Source organism: Haliotis cracherodii, unplaced genomic scaffold (genome assembly GCF_022045235.1).
Source record: "Haliotis cracherodii isolate W230 unplaced genomic scaffold, xgHalCrac1.p SCAF_20, whole genome shotgun sequence".
In the NCBI taxonomy this organism is placed as follows: Eukaryota; Metazoa; Mollusca; class Gastropoda; order Lepetellida; family Haliotidae; genus Haliotis; species Haliotis cracherodii.
In genome coordinates this window covers 2,330,269-2,354,216 of record NW_027266276.1, presented here as the reverse complement: position 1 = coordinate 2,354,216, position 23,948 = coordinate 2,330,269, and the positions used below count along the sequence as shown (strand labels likewise).

General features: G+C 44.3%; 1 protein-coding gene across 1 annotated transcript in view; it reads right to left on the bottom strand.

Moving 5' to 3' along the window:
* The window catches only part of LOC139470432 (uncharacterized), a 28,726-nt gene extending 5,149 nt beyond the window's left edge, over nt 1-23,577 (bottom strand). The window contains exon 1 of the mRNA XM_071252841.1: nt 21,856-23,577. Within this exon, the coding sequence (XP_071108942.1) occupies nt 21,856-23,577 (1,722 nt within the window). The remainder of the gene's footprint in view (nt 1-21,855) is intronic.
* Nucleotides 23,578-23,948: the final 371 nt, after the last annotated feature.

Here is a 23,948-nt window from a genome sequence, read left to right as displayed (position 1 = left end):
AGGGTGTAGACAGTGGTTGAATGAGAGGATGGAGGGTGTAGACAGTGGTTGAATGAGAGGATGGAGGGTGTAGACAGTGGTTGAATGATATGACGGAGAGTGTAGACAGTGGTTGAATGACATGACGGAGAATGTGGACAGTGGTTGAATGATATGACAGAAAGTGTAGACAGTGGTTGAATGAGAGGACGGAGGGTGTAGACAGTGGTTGAATGAGAGGATGGAGGGTGTAGACAGTGGTTGAATGATATGACGGAGAGTGTAGACAGTGGTTGAATGACATGACGGAGAATGTGGACAGTGGTTGAATGATATGACAGAAAGCGTAGACAGTGGTTGAATGAGAGGACGGAGGGTGTAGACAGTGGTTGAATGATATGACAGAAAGTGTAGACAGTGGTTGAATGAGATGACTGAGACTTAGACAGTGGTTGAATGAGATGACTGAGAATGTAGGCAGTGGTTGAATGAATGCAGTACCAGTCTTAAAGGACCGATCATGTGAAGGACTAGCCTTAAAGGACCGACCATGAGAAGATCCGATATAGGAGAACCGACCCAATGCGAATGACCGATCTCGGAGGACTTAACTTGACGGAACGATCGAACACATGAGGACATATACGAATGAAGAGGACCGAAATTACGTTACATAAGAGGAAATGAAAGTAACAATTTCTGCTCGAAAGTCAGCATATTGCGTGACGCTACTTGGAAGAAATCGATCCATTTCTCATCTGCGCAATTGGAGATATTAATTATTCACAATATGGGCTGCGTGTGTTGCAGCGAGTCTCGTGTTAGCTCCGCGTTAACCTGCATAATTGTTCTGGAACAAAAAGTAAAGAACGTCCCCTTTTCACCAAAGTTGAATGACAATTTGATGCGGAATTCTGGCCATAAAAGGTCGCGGTTTTTATTATCGTGAAATCTAAAATTATTCGTTTGATTTTTTTCTATATTATGTGCTAAGAAGCAATAAAAACATTATCGTTGGTTGAATTATCTCACGCAATGGATGCATGGGATGCCTCATCTTGACATTAAGTCTGGGAAATAAAAAAAGCAGGCGAAAACAAAATGTCGAAAGATCAAAGAAGAAGTACTGCACTCCTTATAGCAACAATCGTGCAGCATTGTGATTTGATTTGCTGTGATTTACAGCAGGTTCTTAGACGGTTTCCATTGATCAATGACATAACATTCTGTATTCTTGCTTTTCACTTTACCATGAAGAAATTAGATACAAAGCTATAAGAAGTAAAGACAAGCGGATCTTGGCAACTTGTGCAAAATAAAGCATTGAGATTAACATTCGGTTATATTTAATTAGTTTTAAACAAATTTAAACGTGTTTGAAATGTATAACCTCGACCTGCAACTTGCTCAGTACATATTTATTAGTTGTCGAATGTTAAAACGCACACGTGAATGTCCTGCACTGGTGCAAATCTAGTCATGGTTCTCGTGTTGGAACTGTACTCCTCACAAGCTCATACCCATGACCTACTACCCCTTCTCCCCCCACTTCACTCCACACAATCTACTTAACACAATTTACACCACACAATCTACTCCAACCCCTCGAGTCTTCACCTTACCCTCTACTTCGTCCAATCTACTTCAAACAATCTACTCAACCAATCTACCCCACACAATCTACTCCACACAACCTACTCCACACAACCTACTCCACACAGTCTACACAACACAACCTACTCCACACAATCTACTCCACACAATCTACTCAACACAGTCTACTCCACACAATCTACTCCACACAATCTACTCCACCCCACTAGTCTTCACCTTACCCTCTACTCCATCCAATCTACTCCACACAATCTACTCCACACAATCTACTCCACACAATCTACTCCACAAACTACTTTACACAACCTACTCCACACAATCTACTCCACACAATCTACTCTACACAATCTACTCCACACAATCTACTCCACACAATCTACTCCACCCCACTAGTCTTCACCTTACCCTCTACTCCACACAGTCTACTCCACACAGTCTACTTCACACAATCTACTCCACACAATCTACTCCACACAATCTACTCCACACAACCTACTCCACCTCACTAGTCTTCACCTTACCTTCTACTCAACGCAATCTACTCCACACAACCTACTCTACACAATCTACTCTACACAATCTACTCCACACAATCTACTCTACACAATCTACTCTACACAATCTACTCCACACAATCTACTCCACCCCACTAGTCTTCACCTTACAATCTACTCCGTCCAATCTACTCGAAACAATCTACTCCACACAATCTACTCCACCCAACTAGTCTTCACCTTACAATCTACTACACACAATCTACTCCACACAATCTATTCCACCCCACTAGTCTTCACCTTACAATCTGCTCCATCAATCTACTCCACACAACCTACTCCACCCCACTAGTCTTCACCTTACCTTCTACTCAACACAATCTACTCCACACAGTCTACTCCACACAGTCTACTCCACACAATCTACTCCACACAATCTACTCCACAGAGTCTACTCCACACAATCTACTCCACATAATCTACTCCACACAATCTACTCCACAGAGTCTACTCCACCCCACTAGTCTTCACCTTACAATCTACTCCACACCGTCTACTTCACACAATCTACTCCACACAATCTACTCCACACAATCTACTCCACCCCACTAGTCTTCACCTTACCCTGTTGTTTACACCACTCCAGCACTCCACAAACACTTCCAACCGTACCACCCCGTCCTCCACCTGCAGCTCACCTTCTCCTGTACCCCCACCACACCCCTGGCCCTCCCTATGTCCCCCTTTCCCACCCTCCTCCTTCTACCTCTCTGTTTAGCGCCTTCCATCACCGACGCTACCCAACACTCTGCCCCTCCAAACTGTCCCCCCAAAAGACGCTCTATCATTCATCTACCTTATCCCATCCCGCTTGCTATACCGCTGTTAAAAGGCGTAATTTTATCATTCCAGTCGTTTCAAACCTGTTTAACAGCGTAGCGACAGAACAAAGGAGCAGCAATCTCTTTCCTACAGATATCACTGTTAAGATTTTATGGTTAATTGCTTTGAAAAATCCCCTTTGTGAATATTATTCCGACTGTATAGGATCGGTGTCACTGTGACCTTATTAATGTGCACATAATTTAGGTACAGCCACGAAGTACACGGTAATACCAAAACAGCAAGTACATTTGTTTCACGACGGCAGGTAATATGGTGTCTTTATTATATAGCACTAATCATGTACATGTGAGGGGGGCACGGGTGGCCCAGTCGTCTAAGTCGCCGTGATTCGCCGTGCAGAGTTGCGTCCCTTGGGCACGCCAGAAACCTATGATTGTGGGTTCGAATCCCGATTCGCCCCGATTATGTTTCTAGGTTCGTCAGCACCATACCCGTGCTCGTGGGTTTCACCGAAGTGGTAAACGTCTGAGACCTGCATCACTTCATTCTTTCCTCCCACATTAAGCTGACACGCCGCGATATAACTGGAATATTGTGAGCCCAACTCACTCACTCACTCACATGTTTGGGAGAGAGCTACCTTAGTTGTGACTTGTACCCAATCATTTCCCTTTTGAATAAAACATGCTTAAATCCAATATATCTGGCGAGCTTCAGTTCCGAGGTGACTCAGTAACGCGAATGAGTAAACGACTTACAGTTCGCCGCTATCCACCCGCGGGTATTACGGGCCATAACTTCACCGTCAACGCCAACGCCAACGTCAACGCTAGAGAATAACCAGTCTCGATTATCTTCAGAAACAGATTCTATTGGGGGTGAAAGGCAAACATTGAAATATTAAATGAAAACATCATTGAAAATCAGCGATAAGTATCCACCCAAACGTGAAGGAGCGATTTTATCGAGAATCACCGCGTCACAATGACTCCCTGGGTTGATCTTGTGTTTGTACCCTGACGGCGTTGATCTTCGCCCAGGATATTGACCACTAATATGCCGAACCCAGGCCCAGTAACTACAGATGAGTTGGCTAGAAATGGGGGTTAACGTCGCGTTCGAGAATGCTTCACTAATACAGCGGCATGCCTGCACGTGTGTGTGTGTGTGAGTTTGTGTGTGCGTGCGTGCGTGCGTGCGTGCGTGCGTGTGTGTGTGTGTGGCTGCGCGTGTTTTGGATCATGTTCGTCTTACTCAACACAAGAAGTGACTCTGTCTTATACTCTGTGTGTGGCGAAAGAGCATCTCATTACTGGCACTCTCCTCCCACAATGCAACACAAAATGGAATACATAATGCATCTATATATTATGTTTATCATGTTCATAATCATGTTTACGTTATCGTTTTATAGTTATTGTTCTGTACTTGAGTGTAATAGTGACAATACATTTTATGTAACACCGTTTTAACCGATGTGAAGAACCATCAGAGATGGGGGATAAATATTGGGATGCGAACTCGGGTATTCAATGTGATACGTGCACCGGCAATCCATGAAGCAACATTTTGGCGAAAAATACTACGCTGAATGTTCCACTCATTCAAAACAAAATAGTCCCAAACTGGCAGTCTGGCCCGTTGACCTTACTTGAATAAGCTTATCTTTTATTTTTATCTTAAACTGTAGTTTCTTCCGAGATGCGCAGCCGCGGGATATTTAAAGTCAATACATCAGCCGTCTTAATCCACAAATCGGAACTTCCTGTTTCCCCGGGATACATGTTTCGTATTCACCCCGGGACTACCGGAAGTCGATGCCATGTCCGCAATGTGATTCGCCTTTTCACTAAAGTGGTGCACTGTAATTGCCGCTAGTCCTCCTTCACCCATCCCATTACCAAACCTTTAAACTAGCTGGGTAAATCACGATGCAGATGTTATCACTGATGTTTATCAGCGGGAACGGCATCTCCTTGCGAGTCCCCACAAGTACTCGCTTGCTACTAAATCAGGATATTTATCTCACATCTCGATAGTGATCTTACACCCGCTGACACACAACACCCCCTCCTGCTCACCCACTCACTCACGCACCCCGATAACACCCCCCCCCCCCCCACCACCACCACCACACACCAACCTCCCCCCCGACTCACCCCGAGAACACTTGGCATGATTTTATTGGAATAAAAGCGACCCTTTCTGTATCTCAAAGACATTTCTGAGCGGAGAGTCGATTGTACGATTCCGACGTGTTTATGAATCACAATCAAATAGTGATGTAACTAGTTGTTCGCGCAAAGATGAGCGTATCCTGCCCCATAGGTGGCTCACAAACACATGCAAAGGCATGCTTGTCTTATTCAATGCGTTTTATGTTTCCCCGACACTATCCTCGTACCCATGGAGAGTCCTTGACCCGCATCAGTATGTACCCATCAATATGACACGCTACATCCCCCCATCCCCCATCCCCCACCCCCGCGCGCACGCACGCACGCACGCTCACACACACACACACACAAACACACACACACACACCTGCCTCTTCCGTAATCCCAAACAGAAATTATTCAGATAATTCACACACTGAAGCCTTATATAAATATTCTAATACCCCCTCATCACCCACACCACCCTCTCCCCAAACCAACCCACCCTACCCTCGTACCACCCAACTGCCACTTTCTTCCTCCCGCCCCTCTTTTCGTTCCCCCTGCTCCCCACTCCATGTGATCCCATTCCCAGTAAATCCCCCCGCCATGTCCCGATGCCTATCTCTGCCCGCCTCTCGCCAGCTACACTCATCTAACTTCTCCGGTGTCGACCAATGGACGTTCTTATACCGAATCGGTTCCGCTTATGTTAGCCCAGCGGGCGCGTGTGTATGCTCCTTCAAATGAGTTGCTTGGAAAATAGCTCTTGGCGCAGCAAGGCCGCGGAGTCAAACACGCTAAAACCCACACTCAACGGGAGTCAATCGTTTTTGCATACTTTCGTATGCCTTTTATTATACTGGAGCCGATACGATGTTTTGGCGGAGGTCGATCGGGGTTAGTGCGGTTGCGTACCACTAAAAACACCGCTGGGACAACGTTTTCTGCCATTTAGGCGATGTGAAATAACGACTGTTTGTTATCAAATTTGGTGAACTGTTTCATGCCAGTTTAGTTGTCAGGAAACACATTAGCTTACTTCGTAATGTGGGTTGTTGTTTGAGTAAAAATGTAACAAAGTTTGAGATAAATGGTGCTTGTTTATAATCAATAAAAAATCAAAGTGAATCGCTACTTTCCTGTTAATTGGAGTAGGTCAAGGACCTCGCGGTAGTGTCGATTTCGACTGTTGAAATGAAGTTCGGTTGGACTTGAATGTTCACATAAACAATGTTGTTCTACGGATTTCATCATTTTTTTCTCGTTATCCAAACTTACTTGGTATAGAAGTATACTTAATCTGAAACCAGCTCTATATATATTCGCGAACGACTAGTTGGATGAGTTAGCGAGCGAATGACATTGTTACAACGCCACTTTGAACTAATTCGGGGGTGAATAACGGAATGTTGTTTAACGCTTCAGCTACATTATTACAGCTGACAAGTATATGTGATAGTTGATATACGTGTGTGTGTGTGTGTGTGTGTGTGTGTGTGTGTGTGTATGTGTGTGTATGTGTGTGTTTGTGTGTGTGTGTGTGTGTGTGTGTGTGTGTGTGTGTGTGTGTGTGTGTGTGTGTGTGTGTGTGTGTGTGTGTAAGTGTGTGTGTTTGTGTGTGTATGAGTGTGTGAGTGAGTGTTTGTGTGTGTGTGTGTGTGTGTGTGTGTGTGAGGGAGAGGGTGATTAGTTAGAGACCGAACAATTGATAATCACATCTCGAAAAGGTTACTTAACCACAAAAATATAATGTTTACTGACTAGTACGGCTACTTCTTTAACAGCGTTAACATTGCAGTACACAAACCCTTGATGCAAGTAGTACGATGCTAATCGTTAAATTGTATTATCAACATTGGTAAGTATCACGGTGTGCATTGGTATATTGTATAATGCAGATCGGTAAATTGAATAATGCACACTGGTAAGTATTACTGGGCGTATTAGTATATTACATCGTGTTACATACCCAGGTACCCGCCTATTACATCGTGTTACATACCCAGGTACCCCGCCTATTACATCGTGTTACATACCCAGTTGCCCCGCCTATTACATCGTGTTACATACCAAGCTACCCCGCATATTACATCGTGTTACACACCAAAATACCCACATATTACATCGTGTTACATACCCAGGTACCCGCCTATTACATCGTGTTACATGCCCAGGTACCCGCCTATTACATCGTGTTACATACCCAGGCACCCCGCCTATTACATCGTGTTACATACCCAGGTACCCCGCCTATTACATCGTGTTACATACCCAGGTACCCGCCTATTACATCGTGTTACATACCCAGGTACCCGCCTATTACATCGTGTTACATACCCAGGTACCCGCCTATTACATCGTGTTACATACCCAGGTACCCGCCTATTACATCGTGTTACATACCCAGGTACCCGCCTATTACATCGTGTTACATACCCAGGTACCCCGCCTATTACATCGTGTTACATACCCAGTTGCCCCGCCTATTACATCGTGTTACATACCAAGCTACCCCGCATATTACATCGTGTTACACACCAAAATACCCACATATTACATCGTGTTACATACCCAGGTACCCGCCTATTACATCGTGTTACATACCCAGGTACCCGCCTATTACATCGTGTTACATACCCAGGTACCCGCCTATTACATCGTGTTACATACCCAGGTACCCGCCTATTACATCGTGTTACATACCCAGGTGCCCCGCCTATTACATCGTGTTACATACCCAGGTATCCGCCTATTACATCGTGTTACATACCCAGGTACCCGCCTATTACATCGTGTTACATACCCAGGTACCCGCCTATTACATCGTGTTACATGCCCAGGTACCCCGCATATTACATCGTGTTACATACCCAGGTACCCCGCCTATTACATCGTGTTACATGCCCAGGTACCCGCCTATTACATCGTGTTACATATCCAGGTACCCGCCTATTACATCGTGTTACATGCCCAGGTACCCGCCTATTACATCGTGTTACATGCCCAGGCACCCCGCCTATTACATCGTGTTACATACCCAGGTACCCGCCTATTACATCGTGTTACATGCCCAGGCACCCCGCCTATTACATCGTGTTACATACCCAGGTGCCCCGCCTATTACATCGTGTTACATGCCCAGGTACCCGCCTATTACATCGTGTTACATGCCCAGGCACCCCGCCTATTACATCGTGTTACATACCCAGACACCCCGCCTATTACATCGTGTTACATACCCAGGTGCCCCGCCTATTACATCGTGTTACATACCCAGACACCCCGCCTATTACATCGTGTTACATACCCAGGTGCCCCGCCTATTACATCGTGTTACATGCCCAGGTACCCCGCCTATTACATCGTGTTACATACCCAGGTACCCCGCCTATTACATCGTGTTACATACCCAGGTACCCCGCCTATTACATCGTGTTACATACCCAGGTACCCGCCTATTACATCGTGTTACATGCCCAGGTACCCCGCCTATTACATCGTGTTACATACCCAGGTACCCCGCCTATTACATCGTGTTACATGCCCAGGTACCCCGCCTATTACATCGTGTTACATACCCAGGTACCCGCCTATTACATCGTGTTACATACCCAGGTACCCGCCTATTACATCGTGTTACATATCCAGGTACCCGCCTATTACATCGTGTTACATACCCAGGTACCTGCCTATTACATCGTGTTACATACCCAGCTACCCCGCCTATTACATCGTGTTACATGCCCAGGTACCCGCCTATTACATCGTGTTACATACCCAGGTACCTGCCTATTACATCGTGTTACATACCCAGCTACCCCGCCTATTACATCGTGTTACATGCCCAGGTACCCGCCTATTACATCGTGTTACATATCCAGGTACCCGCCTATTACATCGTGTTACATACCCAGGTACCCGCCTATTACATCGTGTTACATACCCAGGCACCCGCCTATTACATCGTGTTACATACCCAGGTGCCCCGCCTATTACATCGTGTTACATGCCCAGGTGCCCCGCCTATTACATCATGTTACATACCCAGACACCCCGCATGTTACATCGTGTTACATACCCAGATACCTGCCTATTACATCGCGTTACATACCCAGGTACCCCGCCTATTACACCATGTTACATACCCAGGTACCCCGCATATTACATCGTGTTACATACCCAGGTACCCCGCATGTTACATCGTGTTACACACCCAGATATCCGCATATTACATCGTCTTACATACCCAGGTATCCGCCTATTACATCGTGTTACATACCCAGGTACCCCGCCTATTACATCGTGTTACATACCCAGGTACCCGCCTATTACATCGTGTTACATATCCAGGTACCCGCCTATTACATCGTGTTACATACCCAGGTACCTGCCTATTACATCGTGTTACATACCCAGCTACCCCGCCTATTACATCGTGTTACATGCCCAGGTACCCGCCTATTACATCGTGTTACATACCCAGGTACCTGCCTATTACATCGTGTTACATACCCAGCTACCCCGCCTATTACATCGTGTTACATGCCCAGGTACCCGCCTATTACATCGTGTTACATATCCAGGTACCCGCCTATTACATCGTGTTACATACCCAGGTACCCGCCTATTACATCGTGTTACATACCCAGGCACCCGCCTATTACATCGTGTTACATACCCAGGTGCCCCGCCTATTACATCGTGTTACATGCCCAGGTGCCCCGCCTATTACATCATGTTACATACCCAGACACCCCGCATGTTACATCGTGTTACATACCCAGATACCTGCCTATTACATCGCGTTACATACCCAGGTACCCCGCCTATTACACCATGTTACATACCCAGGTACCCCGCATATTACATCGTGTTACATACCCAGGTACCCCGCATGTTACATCGTGTTACACACCCAGATATCCGCATATTACATCGTCTTACATACCCAGGTATCCGCCTATTACATCGTGTTACATACCCAGGTACCCCGCCTATTACATCGTGTTACATACCCAGGTACCCCGCCTATTACATCGTGTTACATACCCAGGTACCCCGCCTATTACATCGTGTAACATACCCAGGTACCCGCCTATTACATCGTGTTACATACCCAGGTACCCGCCTATTACATCGTGTTACATACCCAGGTGCCCGCCTATTACATCGTGTTACATACCAAGCTACCCCGCATATTACATCGTGTTACACACCAAAATACCCACATATTACATCGTGTTACATACCCAGGTACCCGCCTATTACATCGTGTTACATACCCAGGTACCCCGCCTATTACATCGTGTTACATACCCAGGTACCCGCCTATTACATCGTGTTACATACCCAGGTACCCGCCTATTACATCGTGTTACATACCCAGGTGCCCCGCCTATTACATCGTGTTACATACCCAGGTACCCCGCCTATTACATTATGTTACACACCCAGGTACCCCGCCTATTACATCGTGTTACATACCCAGGTGCCCCGCCTATTACATCGTGTTACATACCCAGGTACCCGCCTATTACATTATGTTACACACCCAGGTACCCCGCGTATTACATCGTGTTACATACCCAGGTCAGATCGCCTTGTGGATGGTCTGTTGGATTTTGTGTCAGATTGTCTTTTGGATTGTTTGATGAATTGTGATTCAAATTGGTTTTTGGGTTGTTTGTTGTATTGTTTGTTGGCTGTCAAACACATTTAGCTTTTTTGCCACAGAACTATATTCAACACGTTTATTTTTGTAAAACATGTTTTCAACATTTCTATATTATTCATCTCCTTTCAATGTTCTTTTGATATTAACGTTCACATCTCAGTCGTACATAAATCATTTTATTTCTTCACAAGAAGAGTATTCATTTCATGGAGTGTTTATCATTTCCTGTTTTGCACAAACAGAAAGAAAAGATAACTTGAAAAATATAACCAGAGCATCCTTGTCGCTGTGTTGCTGGTACAGTGACAAAGGGTGGTGGTGCTTTATCTTGGCACCCACTGTGTTTTGTCGAGATACTTCACTGAGCATGCACGCACTACAACAACAAGAAACAACATTAACATAAAACAACAAGAAACAACATTAACATAAAACAACATTCTAAATGCAACACGGAATACGCTGCTCGGTACAATTCTGTTTTCTTTTCGCCATATTTAAACAGCACATCTGGAAAATACTTTCTGCAACGGCTAAAAAATATTTTCCTTTTCATCAAAGACCATTTTATTGTCTCCAGGAAGAGCAACATAAAACTCATAACCCAAAAAACTGTTGCCATGGTGAGGAAAAGGTGCTCATCTTTGCTCTTAAAAATCTGGACGGGCGAACGAAGGGGACATGTCATTACTTTCCTGAACCATAAATCCGAAATACACGCCAATATTTCACTGATTTTATCATTCTAACGACATCAAAGACTGTGAATCACGTGACTTCTGTGTCAATAAAACGACGCATTCTGCCAGCATACAGGAATATTCAACAACTGCGAAAACTATGATTCTTTGACATCTAAGTGTATAGACCCTTGAAACGTCCTGTCACCAAATCACAAAGAAAGACTGGTACCACATGCTGTAGGCGATGCTCGTCGCCCAGAGGTCACGTGATAGCTTTGGTCATGTGACCTCGTTTAACGCTGTGCTTTGAAGTTGCCGCTTTAAAACTTGGTGCGGAAATCCGTCGCGCAAATGTAATCAAAATGCCCTATCATTCTTCAATAAAAGGATTTCTATTATTTTCTGTTGTATATAAATGGAAAAATGTTCGTTTGTATAAATGATTTTCTAAAGCAAATTATCCACGAGGTCAATGGGTTAAACGACTATTGTACAACATCATACGGATGCAAAACCATGCTTCAAGAGTCGACAGTAGGAGATCCCCCTAATGAATAAGTTGTTCCACTTCCATAAAAACAATAACCCTCCACACTAATTCATTTCCTGACATTATGAATCATACAAGAAAAAAATATCATGTTTGTATTATTGGATTTACCGTTTTAGATAAACAAAAATGATTAAATAAAGGACCGCGATGAAGAACACGAACGGGCTTATGAGAGTTGTCTTTCGCCGCCAAAGTCCAGCAATATCTCATTGTCCCCGTCTCGGGTATCGAACCCGTGTTTCCGGTGTTACGTGCGCACGTGGGGCTACCCCATCGCCTTGACTTCATGATTAAAATGGCCTGTTCGCCTGGAGGGTGTAGCGTTCGAGTCCTGATGGGTACAATATGTGACGGCCATTTCTTGTTCCCCCGACGTGATATTGCAAAAAGCGGCATAAAACCATATTCACTCACTTTACAAAAAGACGTTCCAAACAATAGACATTCGGATTGCACGGTTTCCGAACTAGTGAGGTTTCATTGTACAGTCAACATTCATATTGAATAGGATGTTAATAAACAAAACACGCTGAAACATCAATGTACAGATATACCCAACATGCTCCTACCCACACTACCCGTGGACATCCGGGGTAAAACAGGTCTTCAGCAGCCCATGCTTGCCGTTAAAGGTGACTATGCTTGTCGTAAGAGACGACTAACGGGATCGGGTGGTCAGGCTCGATGACTTGGTTGATGCATGTCATCGTATCCAAATTGCGCGGATCACTGTATTGTCTGGTCCAGACTCGATTATTTACAGACCGCCGTCATACAGCTGGACTATTGCTGAGTGCAGCGTTAAACAACAAAGCAACAAGCAAATCCTACCCCCACTCTCTCCTACAGCCTTGCCCCCTCATACACTCCCCTCCCCCCTAACATACACACTCTCTCTTTCTCTGCCCCCTTCAAGCTACTTGCACAAAGAGTCATCCTTCTTTCAAGATTCTTCCGAAACTTACTTTCCATGTAACAAAATATAATTAGCATGTTGTCGTCAAGTGAACAAAAAAGAGGATATTTATTGGCCGTCTGTAGCATGAAAATCTCCCTGGTAACAAGACACGGGCTTAACCGACGGTTATCATGCAATCTTCTCTCACGGCGAAATTTCTTGTTTTGTTTAGCGAAAAAAGAACACAGGATTTCCTACCCAGGAATGCTTTTGGCCAAGGGTACATATATTTTATCTTTTTCATCACGAGAAGCCTACTTTGATAATAAGCTGAAGCGTCCACGGTGACAGAGGAGTACGCGCATGAGACGCCATAGATAGCCGCCTCTTCAGATACAGCGTGAGAGCACCATCTTCCGAATGACTGAATACGACCGCTCATTACGACGTAATAACGACAGCACGAAGAGCACCGACCCGGGCGGTGAAGGGAAACTGTCTAAGTGTATTGAATATACTTAGAATGAATTGTATCTTGCAATGACCTTGGGAGTTCTCAAGCATGTACGGCCGCCATTTTGGTATGGTCGTCGGTCCGTCAATGCACAAGTTGTCAGGAGCTATTTTACGGATGAGCTTCATCCGCGGCAGTTACCAATGAGCCTTTGTGCGCAGTCTGAAGTTAAAGCCGCAAGCGACTTCGGGCTGCGTTTCAAACTGACAACTGTCACTCGTGAACATTAAAAGCAAACTATAGTTAATCTTACACAATAGTTATATCGGGTGATGCGATGTGAAAGTGCCTAGCTTCTGATGTACATTCGGCTAAACGTCAGGTTGTCCAACCGAATTTACGACTTGTTTAGGTTGTGTAGAAAAGTGGGACTGTTCCATAATGCAAAACGTCATTTAACGTAGCTGTTCACTGTCAGTGCTGGCGAATCAAATGTCAGATTACGAACGTTGTCCCAATTAATATCCTATAGAGCAGAAACGCCACTTGTTACGTGTTCTATCGGACTATTATATTTAATCATAAAGTTCTTTCTAAGCTAGCGGCTGATGATACAAGAAGGCCTATTTGTTGCGGATGCTGTAATAGATTGCGACTAGACGTGAAATATCCTTTAGGTAAATACATTTTGTCGATTTTCAGGTAGATATCTGTTATATTTGGCAGAATAAGTAAATGAATGCCTGGAGTTTAGCAGTTGACAGAACAGGTTTACTGTTTGTTTCAGACAAAAAATCCAAACTCATTAAAATCAGATTTTTTGCTCCGATACAACCCCTCTCTTAACACAGAGTGGAAGTCTGCTATACCGACCCTGTAACAAATATATCTAATACAGCCCACGCAAGTCTAATATTGTGCAAGATTACTTCAGAATCTGAAAATGCAGAAAATTCTCTGGGCTCGTTTTTATAATATGTTATAACTATACTTTAACAACTGTTTTTTCTGTAAAATATGTTCATTCGGAGACTAGACGTAAGTCTTACAGGATGCCAACGTTTCGGGCAATAAGATATGTTGGCCCCAATAACAATGGGTACAGCACGTGCTGCTTTTAGCACTATTACACAACAGCGGTGATCACACGCAACCGTGGCATCACAACCGAGATCCATATTGGGATTCGAACCCTCCCACCACTTGCCTACTCTACCGTGAATGATATTCAGTCAACAATAACCCTGCAATATGGTAGCTACTTCACACGGTCTGTCCGAGCAGGGAGTCGAACAGGGAGGTCGTTTGGGTAGCTACGGTAACAGCATTTCTCTGCAGCCCCCTATAAACTATCTTGATATTGACTTGTCGCTGCGCAGAGCTACAGGTTGATATAGTGCATATCGGATAAAAAAATACGTGATTGTCACTGGATCGCAATATCTTAATTATGCTACCACAACCCGGCAGCTACAGCTATTTCTATGGATCAATTGACATCGAACCATTGACAATTCAACCAATAAATACACCTCAAGAATAGAACTATTCTGATTGTGAAGAGCGAACGCTTAACCACTAAGCTACCCCACGGGGCTACAGTTGGTTAGTTGGTTTGTTGTTTAACGCCGCACTCAGCAATAGTCCAGCTATATGACGGCGGTTTGTAAATAATCGAGTCTGGACCAGACAATCCAGTGATTAATATCATGACCATCGATCCACGCAATTGGGATCGATGACATGCATCAACCAAGTCATCGAGCCTGACCACCCGATCCCGTAAGTCGCCTTTTTACGACAAGCATAGTCACCTTTTACGGCAAGCATGGGTTGCTGAAGACCTATTCTACCCCGGAATCTTCACGGGCCCCCAGGGCTACAGAACAGACTAAATGTTCTTTCAACCTCACATCACACCGACTCCAAGCTTCAGGAAGACTTCGGCAATCAGTGTGTGAAGACAACGTCTTCACCGACTTCACCGCCCGACAAGCGACTACTCCGACATCTGCCGAGCCCATCACCGCCACGGGGAAACAGATACACGCCTGACTCGGTGCTAATGCACAAGAAGTGTACTGTGATATTCTTTCCGCGCCCTCGTAGTTGACTTCCACCGTTGGGGGCCTTGAAAGACGCGTTTACTGCTGTGTGTGTGGATGTGTCTGGAAGTGTGTACGTTATGTAATAAACATTTTTGTGTGACTATGCGTTGTGTTTGTGTAGTGCTCGCGCGGCAAAATAGTTCAGAGAGCTGTTTGCTTGTTTGTCTGTCACTCTTTTTGTTTATGTCTTTAATTATTTATTCGGTGCTGTGTATATTTAGTCTTTTATCTGCCCTTTGTTCTGCCTAGTCATCGTTCACATGTTTCCACTTAACGATATGCTGATGGTTCTGTTGTACAGGTTTATGTCAATCGCCATAGGTAATGGTTCCTTTCATTATCATCATTGTCATGCGTGGTCTTAATCGTGCTTGCGTCATCAGTAGATAGTGTTACTTCAGCATCGCAATCGTTGGTTTTTTTTAATTGAGCGTTTTGGGTTTAACTGCGCTTTGAACAGTTATATCACGGCGCGAGAGCAAACCCCGAAGTGGTACAGGCCTCAGACGTGTACCACCTTGGTTAAACCCTCGTGCACTTAGCTACATAATCGGGCCTGAGCGGGATTCAAACCCATGATCAAAGGTTTTCTGGCGTGCCCAATGGACCTACCGCAGCGAAAGACATGTGACGCAGCGCATGAAAAACCTGCATCACTTCGGTGTTTTTTCCAACATCAAAATGCCACGCCGTGATATCACTGAAACACTCACCCAAACCAAAGTCACTCACTGCACGACATAAACAACTGTGTCAAATGTTACAATCGAACAGTGCAAATGAACATACAAACCGCCAACTGATATCAACACACACACTGCCAGCTGATATCATGACGCTCACTGCTACGAGCTATCAACACACACACTGCTAACTGATATCAACACACACACACACACACTACCAACTGATATCAACACACACAAACACTGCTACGAGCTATCACCACACAAACTGCTAACTGATATCAACACACACACACTTCCAACTGATATCAACACACACACACACTGCTACGAGCTATCACCACACAAACTGATATCAACATACACACATACACTGCCCACTGATATCAACACACACATACTGCCCACTGATATCAACACACTATACTGCCCACTGATATCATCACACACATACTGCCCACTGACATCATCACACACATACTGCCCACTGACATCAACACACACACACACACACACACACACACACACACACACACACACACACACACACACACACACACACACACACACACACACACACACACACACACACACACACACACACACACACACACGCACGCACTGCAAACAGACATAAATCATGTTCTGTGTCATCATACGTTTGATCATAGACTGGCGGTCGAACACTGAACTCTTACCGGGTAATCTCTTCCTACCCGGACTGCAGCTCACCTAGACTTGCACAGGACTCTAAGACAATAATTATTACTTTAAATCATAATTTCTACATTATGTAAATAATACAAACAAGTTGTCCCTATAAAAGACTGGAGTCCTTACTGTTCACATATCTAGACATGCCTTTTAGGAGGATAGAATTATCCATGGAATTTTATTTCAGTGCTGCCTTTGAGCAAGGCTACAGTTCACCTTACATGTTCTTAAATGGTTCATGCAAACTTTTTGTAGATTGCGGATTTCCGAGTATCTAGTCGATCCGGTTTTTTCAGTGGTTACATAATGCTTCGGGCAGTTCTGAGAGTATTGATGCTCCCGAAACTCGTACAATCGTCTGTTCCACCTCATTCTGGAACACACAGTTCTCTCAGAGGCGGTGTATTGTGCCCAATCTTGATATAGCTGTACCAGGATCCGCTGAGTCTGGGTTTGAATCCTAGGTTTGTCCTCATTGTGATCGCTGGTCTGTCGGTACCAAACTGGGGTTCATCGTCTACGACCTTATTCGGCCTCCCTAATTCAATGGACCTCCTCCGTGGTCTAGTGGTAGAGCGTGTGCCCGGCGAGCGGAAGGTCCGCGGTTCGATCCTCGGCTGCGTCATACCAAAAGAAGTTGGTACTTGTTGTTAACCTGCCTGGCGCTCGGCGTTAAGGGGCTAAAAGAAGGGCTGGTCGGCTCGGGGAAGTATACTCTGTCTGAGTGGGGTATTCATGTTAATCTGCGGCATGGTATTTTAGTGGGCTAGCACTATAAATCGCCATCAGTACAAACAGCCACACACACACACACGTGCATGCACGTCGCCATTTAGGTGCAATCATCTCTTACGCGACGTTTTAACCCTATTTCAACGAGACGAGATGTTATTTATGGAGTGAGTGAATGAGTATTACAGTAATACCAGTAATACCAGTAATACCACGTGGTGGGACACCAGAAAATGGGCTTCACATATTGTACCCATTTTGGGAATCGAACCCGGGTCTACAGCCTTTTAATAACGAACCCTGTGCTGGTTTGTTTTTCGTTATTCGAAAAACGAATAACGAATCTGCTGCTAACTTCTGCCAGGTATTATAAGTAGAACGTATCTAAGAGGTTTCTACAACGTCGTAATTACACAAGTTTAAGAGTCTCTTTTGGTTTGTAGAGCTGTCTCTTAGCGCTGATTGAATGCACATGTATGAAATGAACAATTCAGGTGATGGCTGTTTGAAAGGATGTGGTGCACGTGGACAACATGCGTGGCTAGTGACGTCAAAGTCATGTGATCGTAGCCATACGCAGTTATGTCCTTCTCAATTAGATTTTGAGTGAGTGAGTGATTTGGGTTTAACGCCGCTTTTAACAATATTACAGTTATATCACGGCGTGTCAGCTTAATGTAGGAGGAAAGCCCGAAGTGATGCAGGTCTCAGACGATTACCATTTCGGTGAAACCCAAGAGCACGGGTATGGTGCTGACAAACCTAGAAACATAATCGGGAAAGGCTCCAATCTTTACAGTCAACCCATCAATCCTGATGAGGACAGCTCTAATCTCTACATCAATCACCCATCAATCCCAATTATTCCAGCGTAAACTCTACAGCTCACCTATCAATCATGATGAAGACAGCTCTAATCTCTACAGCTCACTCATCAATCCTGATAGTTACAGCTCTAATCGCTACAGCTCACCCATCAATCCTGATGAAGACAGCTCTAATCTCTACATCTCACTCATCAATCCTAATGAAGACGGCTCTAATCTCTACATCTCACCCATCAATCCTGATGAAGACAGCTTTAATCTCTACAGCTCACCAATCAATCCTGATGGTTACAGCTCCAACCTCTACAGCTCACCCATCAATCCTGATGTTTACAGCTCTAATCTCTACAAATCACTCATCAATCCTGAAGGTTACAGCTCTAATCTCTACAGCTCACTCATCAATCCTAATGGTTACAGCTCTAATCTCTACAGCTCACTCATCAATCCTGATGGTTACAGCTTCAATCTCTACATCTCACCCATCAATCCTGGTGGTTACAGCTCTAATCTCTACAGCTCATCAATCTTTATGATCACGACTCTAATCTCTACAGCTCACCCATCAATCTTTATGATCACGGCACTAATCTCTACAGCTCACCAATCTCAACTCCACACAAAACATGTTACATTGGTCGTCAGCTGATTCTGAAATGCCATTAAGGCTACATAATGTATTCATACATCCGTAATTTAACACGCTAAATGTTTCTACTTATGGACGCATGAACGGCCGAACGGACGGGAAAATACGTAGGTTGATGACTGAGATGAGGTAAGCCTAAAGGAGTTTCAATATTATTTACAAAGTTAAGAAAAACTTAAACTTCAAGCACGCAGGTTCGTTTTAAACGTCGAGAGGTAGTACACATCAAAGATGCTAAATGCTTCTGTCTTTCTGCTTCGCGTTAGCTGGAGGCAAAACGCTACTTTCTGAGCCAACAATTTGTAAATAATTTACAGCAAACAGACAGTTTTCTCTCTGACAATAACCATGGGCTATATCGATTCTCCTCCACAAAGGAGGGAGCCACGCTTGTTAGTCGAGCGTACTCTCGGTCCAACAAATCAGATGCAAATATTCCCGGCTTCCCTTGCTGTTGTTTCCTCGTCCTCATCCCAGCTGATACACATGAACTAGATCAGAACAGATCACCCAATTAAGTACGGTGTATAGTCCATTTGGTAACGATTAAAAAAGAAATACATTCATTTTTCATGCATTACCGTTTATCGAAGATCCAACATTTACTCTTTCAATGACCCAGTGTGCTGCTATTATAGTGAACAGAATTCACCATGGGGATTTTTGCAGTTTTAGCAAAGCGGGTTTGGTTTTATGATTTATATTTTATGAATTATATCAACATGATGACCCACTAGCAAATCAACTGTCTCTCATTACAGCTTGATAAAAAACAGTTTTGATCAAGTAATTTGAGAACCTTTTCATGTATTGCGAACAATGTAGGATAAACTGTGTTTGAGAAACATGTTCCAGGATATGTAGCTCTGTGTTTGATGCTCGTGTGTCAGGGTATGTAGTTCTTGGTATGTCGATGCACGTGTGTGAAAGTATGTATCTTCGCGTTTGATGCACGTGTGTCAGGGTATGTAATCTCTGCGTTTGATACACGTGTGTGAAAGTATGTATCTTCGCGTTTGATGCACGTGTGTCAGAGTATGTAATCTCTGCGTTTGATGCACGTGTGTGAAAGTATGTATCTTCGTGTTTGATGCACGTGTTTCACGGGAATGTAATCTCTGCGTTTGATGCACGTGTGTGAAAGTATGTATCTTCGCGTTTGATGCACGTTTGTCAGGGTATGTAATCTCTGCGTTTGATGCACGTGTGTGAAAGTATGTATCTTCGTGTTTGATGCACGTGTTTCACGGGAATGTAATCTCTGCGTTTGATGCACGTGTGTGAAAGTATGTATCTTTGCGTTTGATGCACGTATGTCAGAGTATGTAATCTCTGCGTTTGATTCTCGTGTGTAAAGGTATGTATCTCCGCGTTTGAAACACAGTTCCGTTAAAAGCCTTGTGGTGTATGTTATAAACCAAGTCGTTAGATGTCCTTGTGCGCAGACTGTGCTACATACATTGACACATGAGCATCACACCCAGAGCTACTTTCCCTGGCACACGTGCATCAAACACAGAGTTTCATACCCAGAACATCCAATACATCCAGGAACATCCACTATATGTATACGTCATATATATATATATATATATATATATATATATATATATATATATATATATATATATATATATATATATATATATATATATATATATATATATATATATATATACGACTTATGACGGCTCTCAAATACACGTATAGTGATAGTTATCCAAACAAATCACATTAATGATGTGTTTTCGAATTACTGTGACGTCATTACAAGTTTAGGAGGGTCGGAGAAAAATGCGGACTTGCAAATACGAACTAGCCATTTTTAGTGCGTTTTATTAATATGTGTTTCTGTTAAGAGGCAGACGAATATATCGATGGGAGATTGTCCTTGTCAGGCAAAAGAAAGTATACAGCCATGTTTGATGGTATCTACAAATGAAACAAACAGGAGTCAATCGATGGTGATGTATTTGATACGGGTTACATAGTTGTGTCTTGGGCCTTAGGTTTGCACTGCTTCGGCAACTGTTTTCGGTTAAGTTTTTTAGAGTGATTTAGAACATTAGTAAGTTCTTGGTCAAGTTCCGTTTTCCCCGACAGTCTATTTACACGGAGACACCGGCTCACATCGAGCACTTACGTCCGGACAAGCCCGCATTACCTGAAGTCCAAATTCAATATATACTCTTCAAAAAAAGAAACTTGACACTGACTTTCAAAATGTAATATAATGCGATTGTTTCAAAATAGGACACAGAAACCATAATTGAAACACTGTTTGAACATCAATGTACACAATGTTCAAAACATTAATCGTGTCACCTAGACAGACACACGTACACGATTCAGTTAATGTCACAGGGGTACAGAAAATGTCAGTATTGGTTGTGCCCACCACGTGCATCAATCAGCGCTTGACACCGACGACCTATAGATGCAATCAAGTTGTCAATAACACGCTGTTGTATGTGCTGCCATTCATGCTGAAGTGCATCAAGAAGCGCCGGAAGTGTTTGGGGCGGTGGATTCCTTCTGCGAACGCGCCGATCCAACTCGTCCCACAGATGCTCAATCGGGGACAAATCTGGTAACCGGGCTGGCCAAGGTAATGTCTGGATGTTGTTGTGCTGTAAGAAGTCCTGACAAACACGTGCAACATGCAGTCGAGCGTTACATCTATGTCAAGTTTCTTTTTTTGAAGAGTATATATTAGATGCCAAAGTCGGTGTTGTATGTGGAATATTGTTTCCACGTGTGGTGCGTACTGTGTTCCCATGTGTACTGCGTACTGTGTTTCCACGTGTACTGTGTACTGTGTTTCCACGTGTACTGCGTACTGTGTTTCCATGTGTGCTGCGTACTGTGTTTCCACGTGTGCTGCGTACTGTGTTTCCACGTGTACTGAGTACTGTGTTTCCACGTGTACTGCGTACTGTGTTTCCACGTGTGCTGCGTACTGTGTTTCCATGTGTGCTGCGTACTGTGTTTCCACGTGTACTGCGTACTGTGTTTCCACGTGTGCTGCGTACTGTGTTTCCACGTGTGCTGAGTACTGTGTTTCCACGTGTGCTGCGTACTGTGTTTCCACGTGTGCTGCGTACAGTGTTTCCATGTGTACTGCGTACTGTGTTTCCACGTGTGCTGCGTACTGTATTTCCACGTATGCTGCGTACTGTGTTTCCATGTGTATTACATACCGTGTTTCCACGTGTGCTGCGTACTGTGTTTCCACGTGTACTGCGTACTGTGTTTCCACGTGTACTGCGTACAGTGTTTCCACGTGTGCTGCGTACTGTGTTTCCACGTGTGCTGCGTACTGTGTTTCCACGTGTACTGCGTACTGTGTTTCCACGTGTGCTGCGTACTGTGTTTCCACGTGTGCTGCGTACTGTGTTTCCACGTGTGCTGCGTACTGTGTTTCCACGTGTGGTGCGTGCTGTGTTTCCACGTGTACTGCGTACAGTGTTTCCACGTGTGCTGCGTACTGTGTTTCCACGTGTGTTGTGTACAGTGTTTCCACGTGTACTGCGTACTGTGTTTCCACGTGTACTGCGTACTGTGTTTCCACGTGTACTGCGTACTGTGTTTCCATGAGTGCTGCGTACAGTGTTTCCACGTGTGCTGCGTACTGTGTTTCCACGTGTGCTGCGTACTGTGTTTCCACGTGTGCTGCGTACTGTGTTTCCACGTGTACTGCGTACTGTGTTTCCACGTGTGCTGCGTACTGTGTTTCCACGTGTGTTGTGTACAGTGTTTCCACGTGTACTGCGTACTGTGTTTCCACGTGTACTGCGTACTGTGTTTCCACGTGTACTGCGTACTGTGTTTCCATGAGTGCTGCGTACAGTGTTTCCACGTGTGCTGCGTACTGTGTTTCCACGTGTGCTGCGTACTGTGTTTCCACGTGTGCTGCGTACTGTGTTTCCACGTGTACTGCGTACTGTGTTTCCACGTGTGGTGCGTGCTGTGTTTCCACGTGTGCTGCGTACTGTGTTTCCATGTGTGCTGCGTACTGTGTTTCCACGTGTGCTGCGTACTGTGTTTCCATGTGTATTACATACCGTGTTTCCACGTGTGCTGCGTACTGTGTTTCCACGTGTACTGCGTACTGTGTTTCCACGTGTACTGCGTACAGTGTTTCCACGTGTGCTGCGTACTGTGTTTCCACGTGTGCTGCGTACTGTGTTTCCACGTGTGCTGCGTACTGTGTTTCCACGTGTGGTGCGTGCTGTGTTTCCACGTGTGCTGCGTACTGTGTTTCCATGTGTGCTGCGTACTGTGTTTCCACGTGTGCTGCGTACTGTGTTTCCACGTGTGCTGCGTACTGTGTTTCCACGTGTACTGCGTACTGTGTTTCCACGTGTACTGCGTACTGTGCTTCCACGTGTGCTGCGTACTGTGTTTCCATGTGTACTGCGTACTGTGTTTCCACGTGTGCTGCGTACTGTGTTTCCACGTGTGCTGCGTACTGTGTTTCCACGTGTGCTGCGTACTTTTTTTTCATGTGTATTACATACTGTGTTTCCATGTCTATTGCGGACACTGTTTCAATGTGTACTGCGTACTGTGTTTCCACGTGTACTGCGTACTTTTTTTTCATGTGTATTACATACTGTGTTTCCATGTCTATTGCGGACACTGTTTCAATGTGTACTGCGTACTGTGTTTCCAACAGAATACATACAAAACCATTAACATTTAAATTAAGACGTTTATTTAAACATATCTTTTCGCATTGTTTACCACACTGACAAATACCACAAACATATAAATTATAAAGTCGGACAAGTCCATAATTTCTGTTTAAAATGTATGGACTTGTTTGTTTTTTATCGATAACTAAAGAGAATTATTTTTATCCTTGGTTTTGACAGG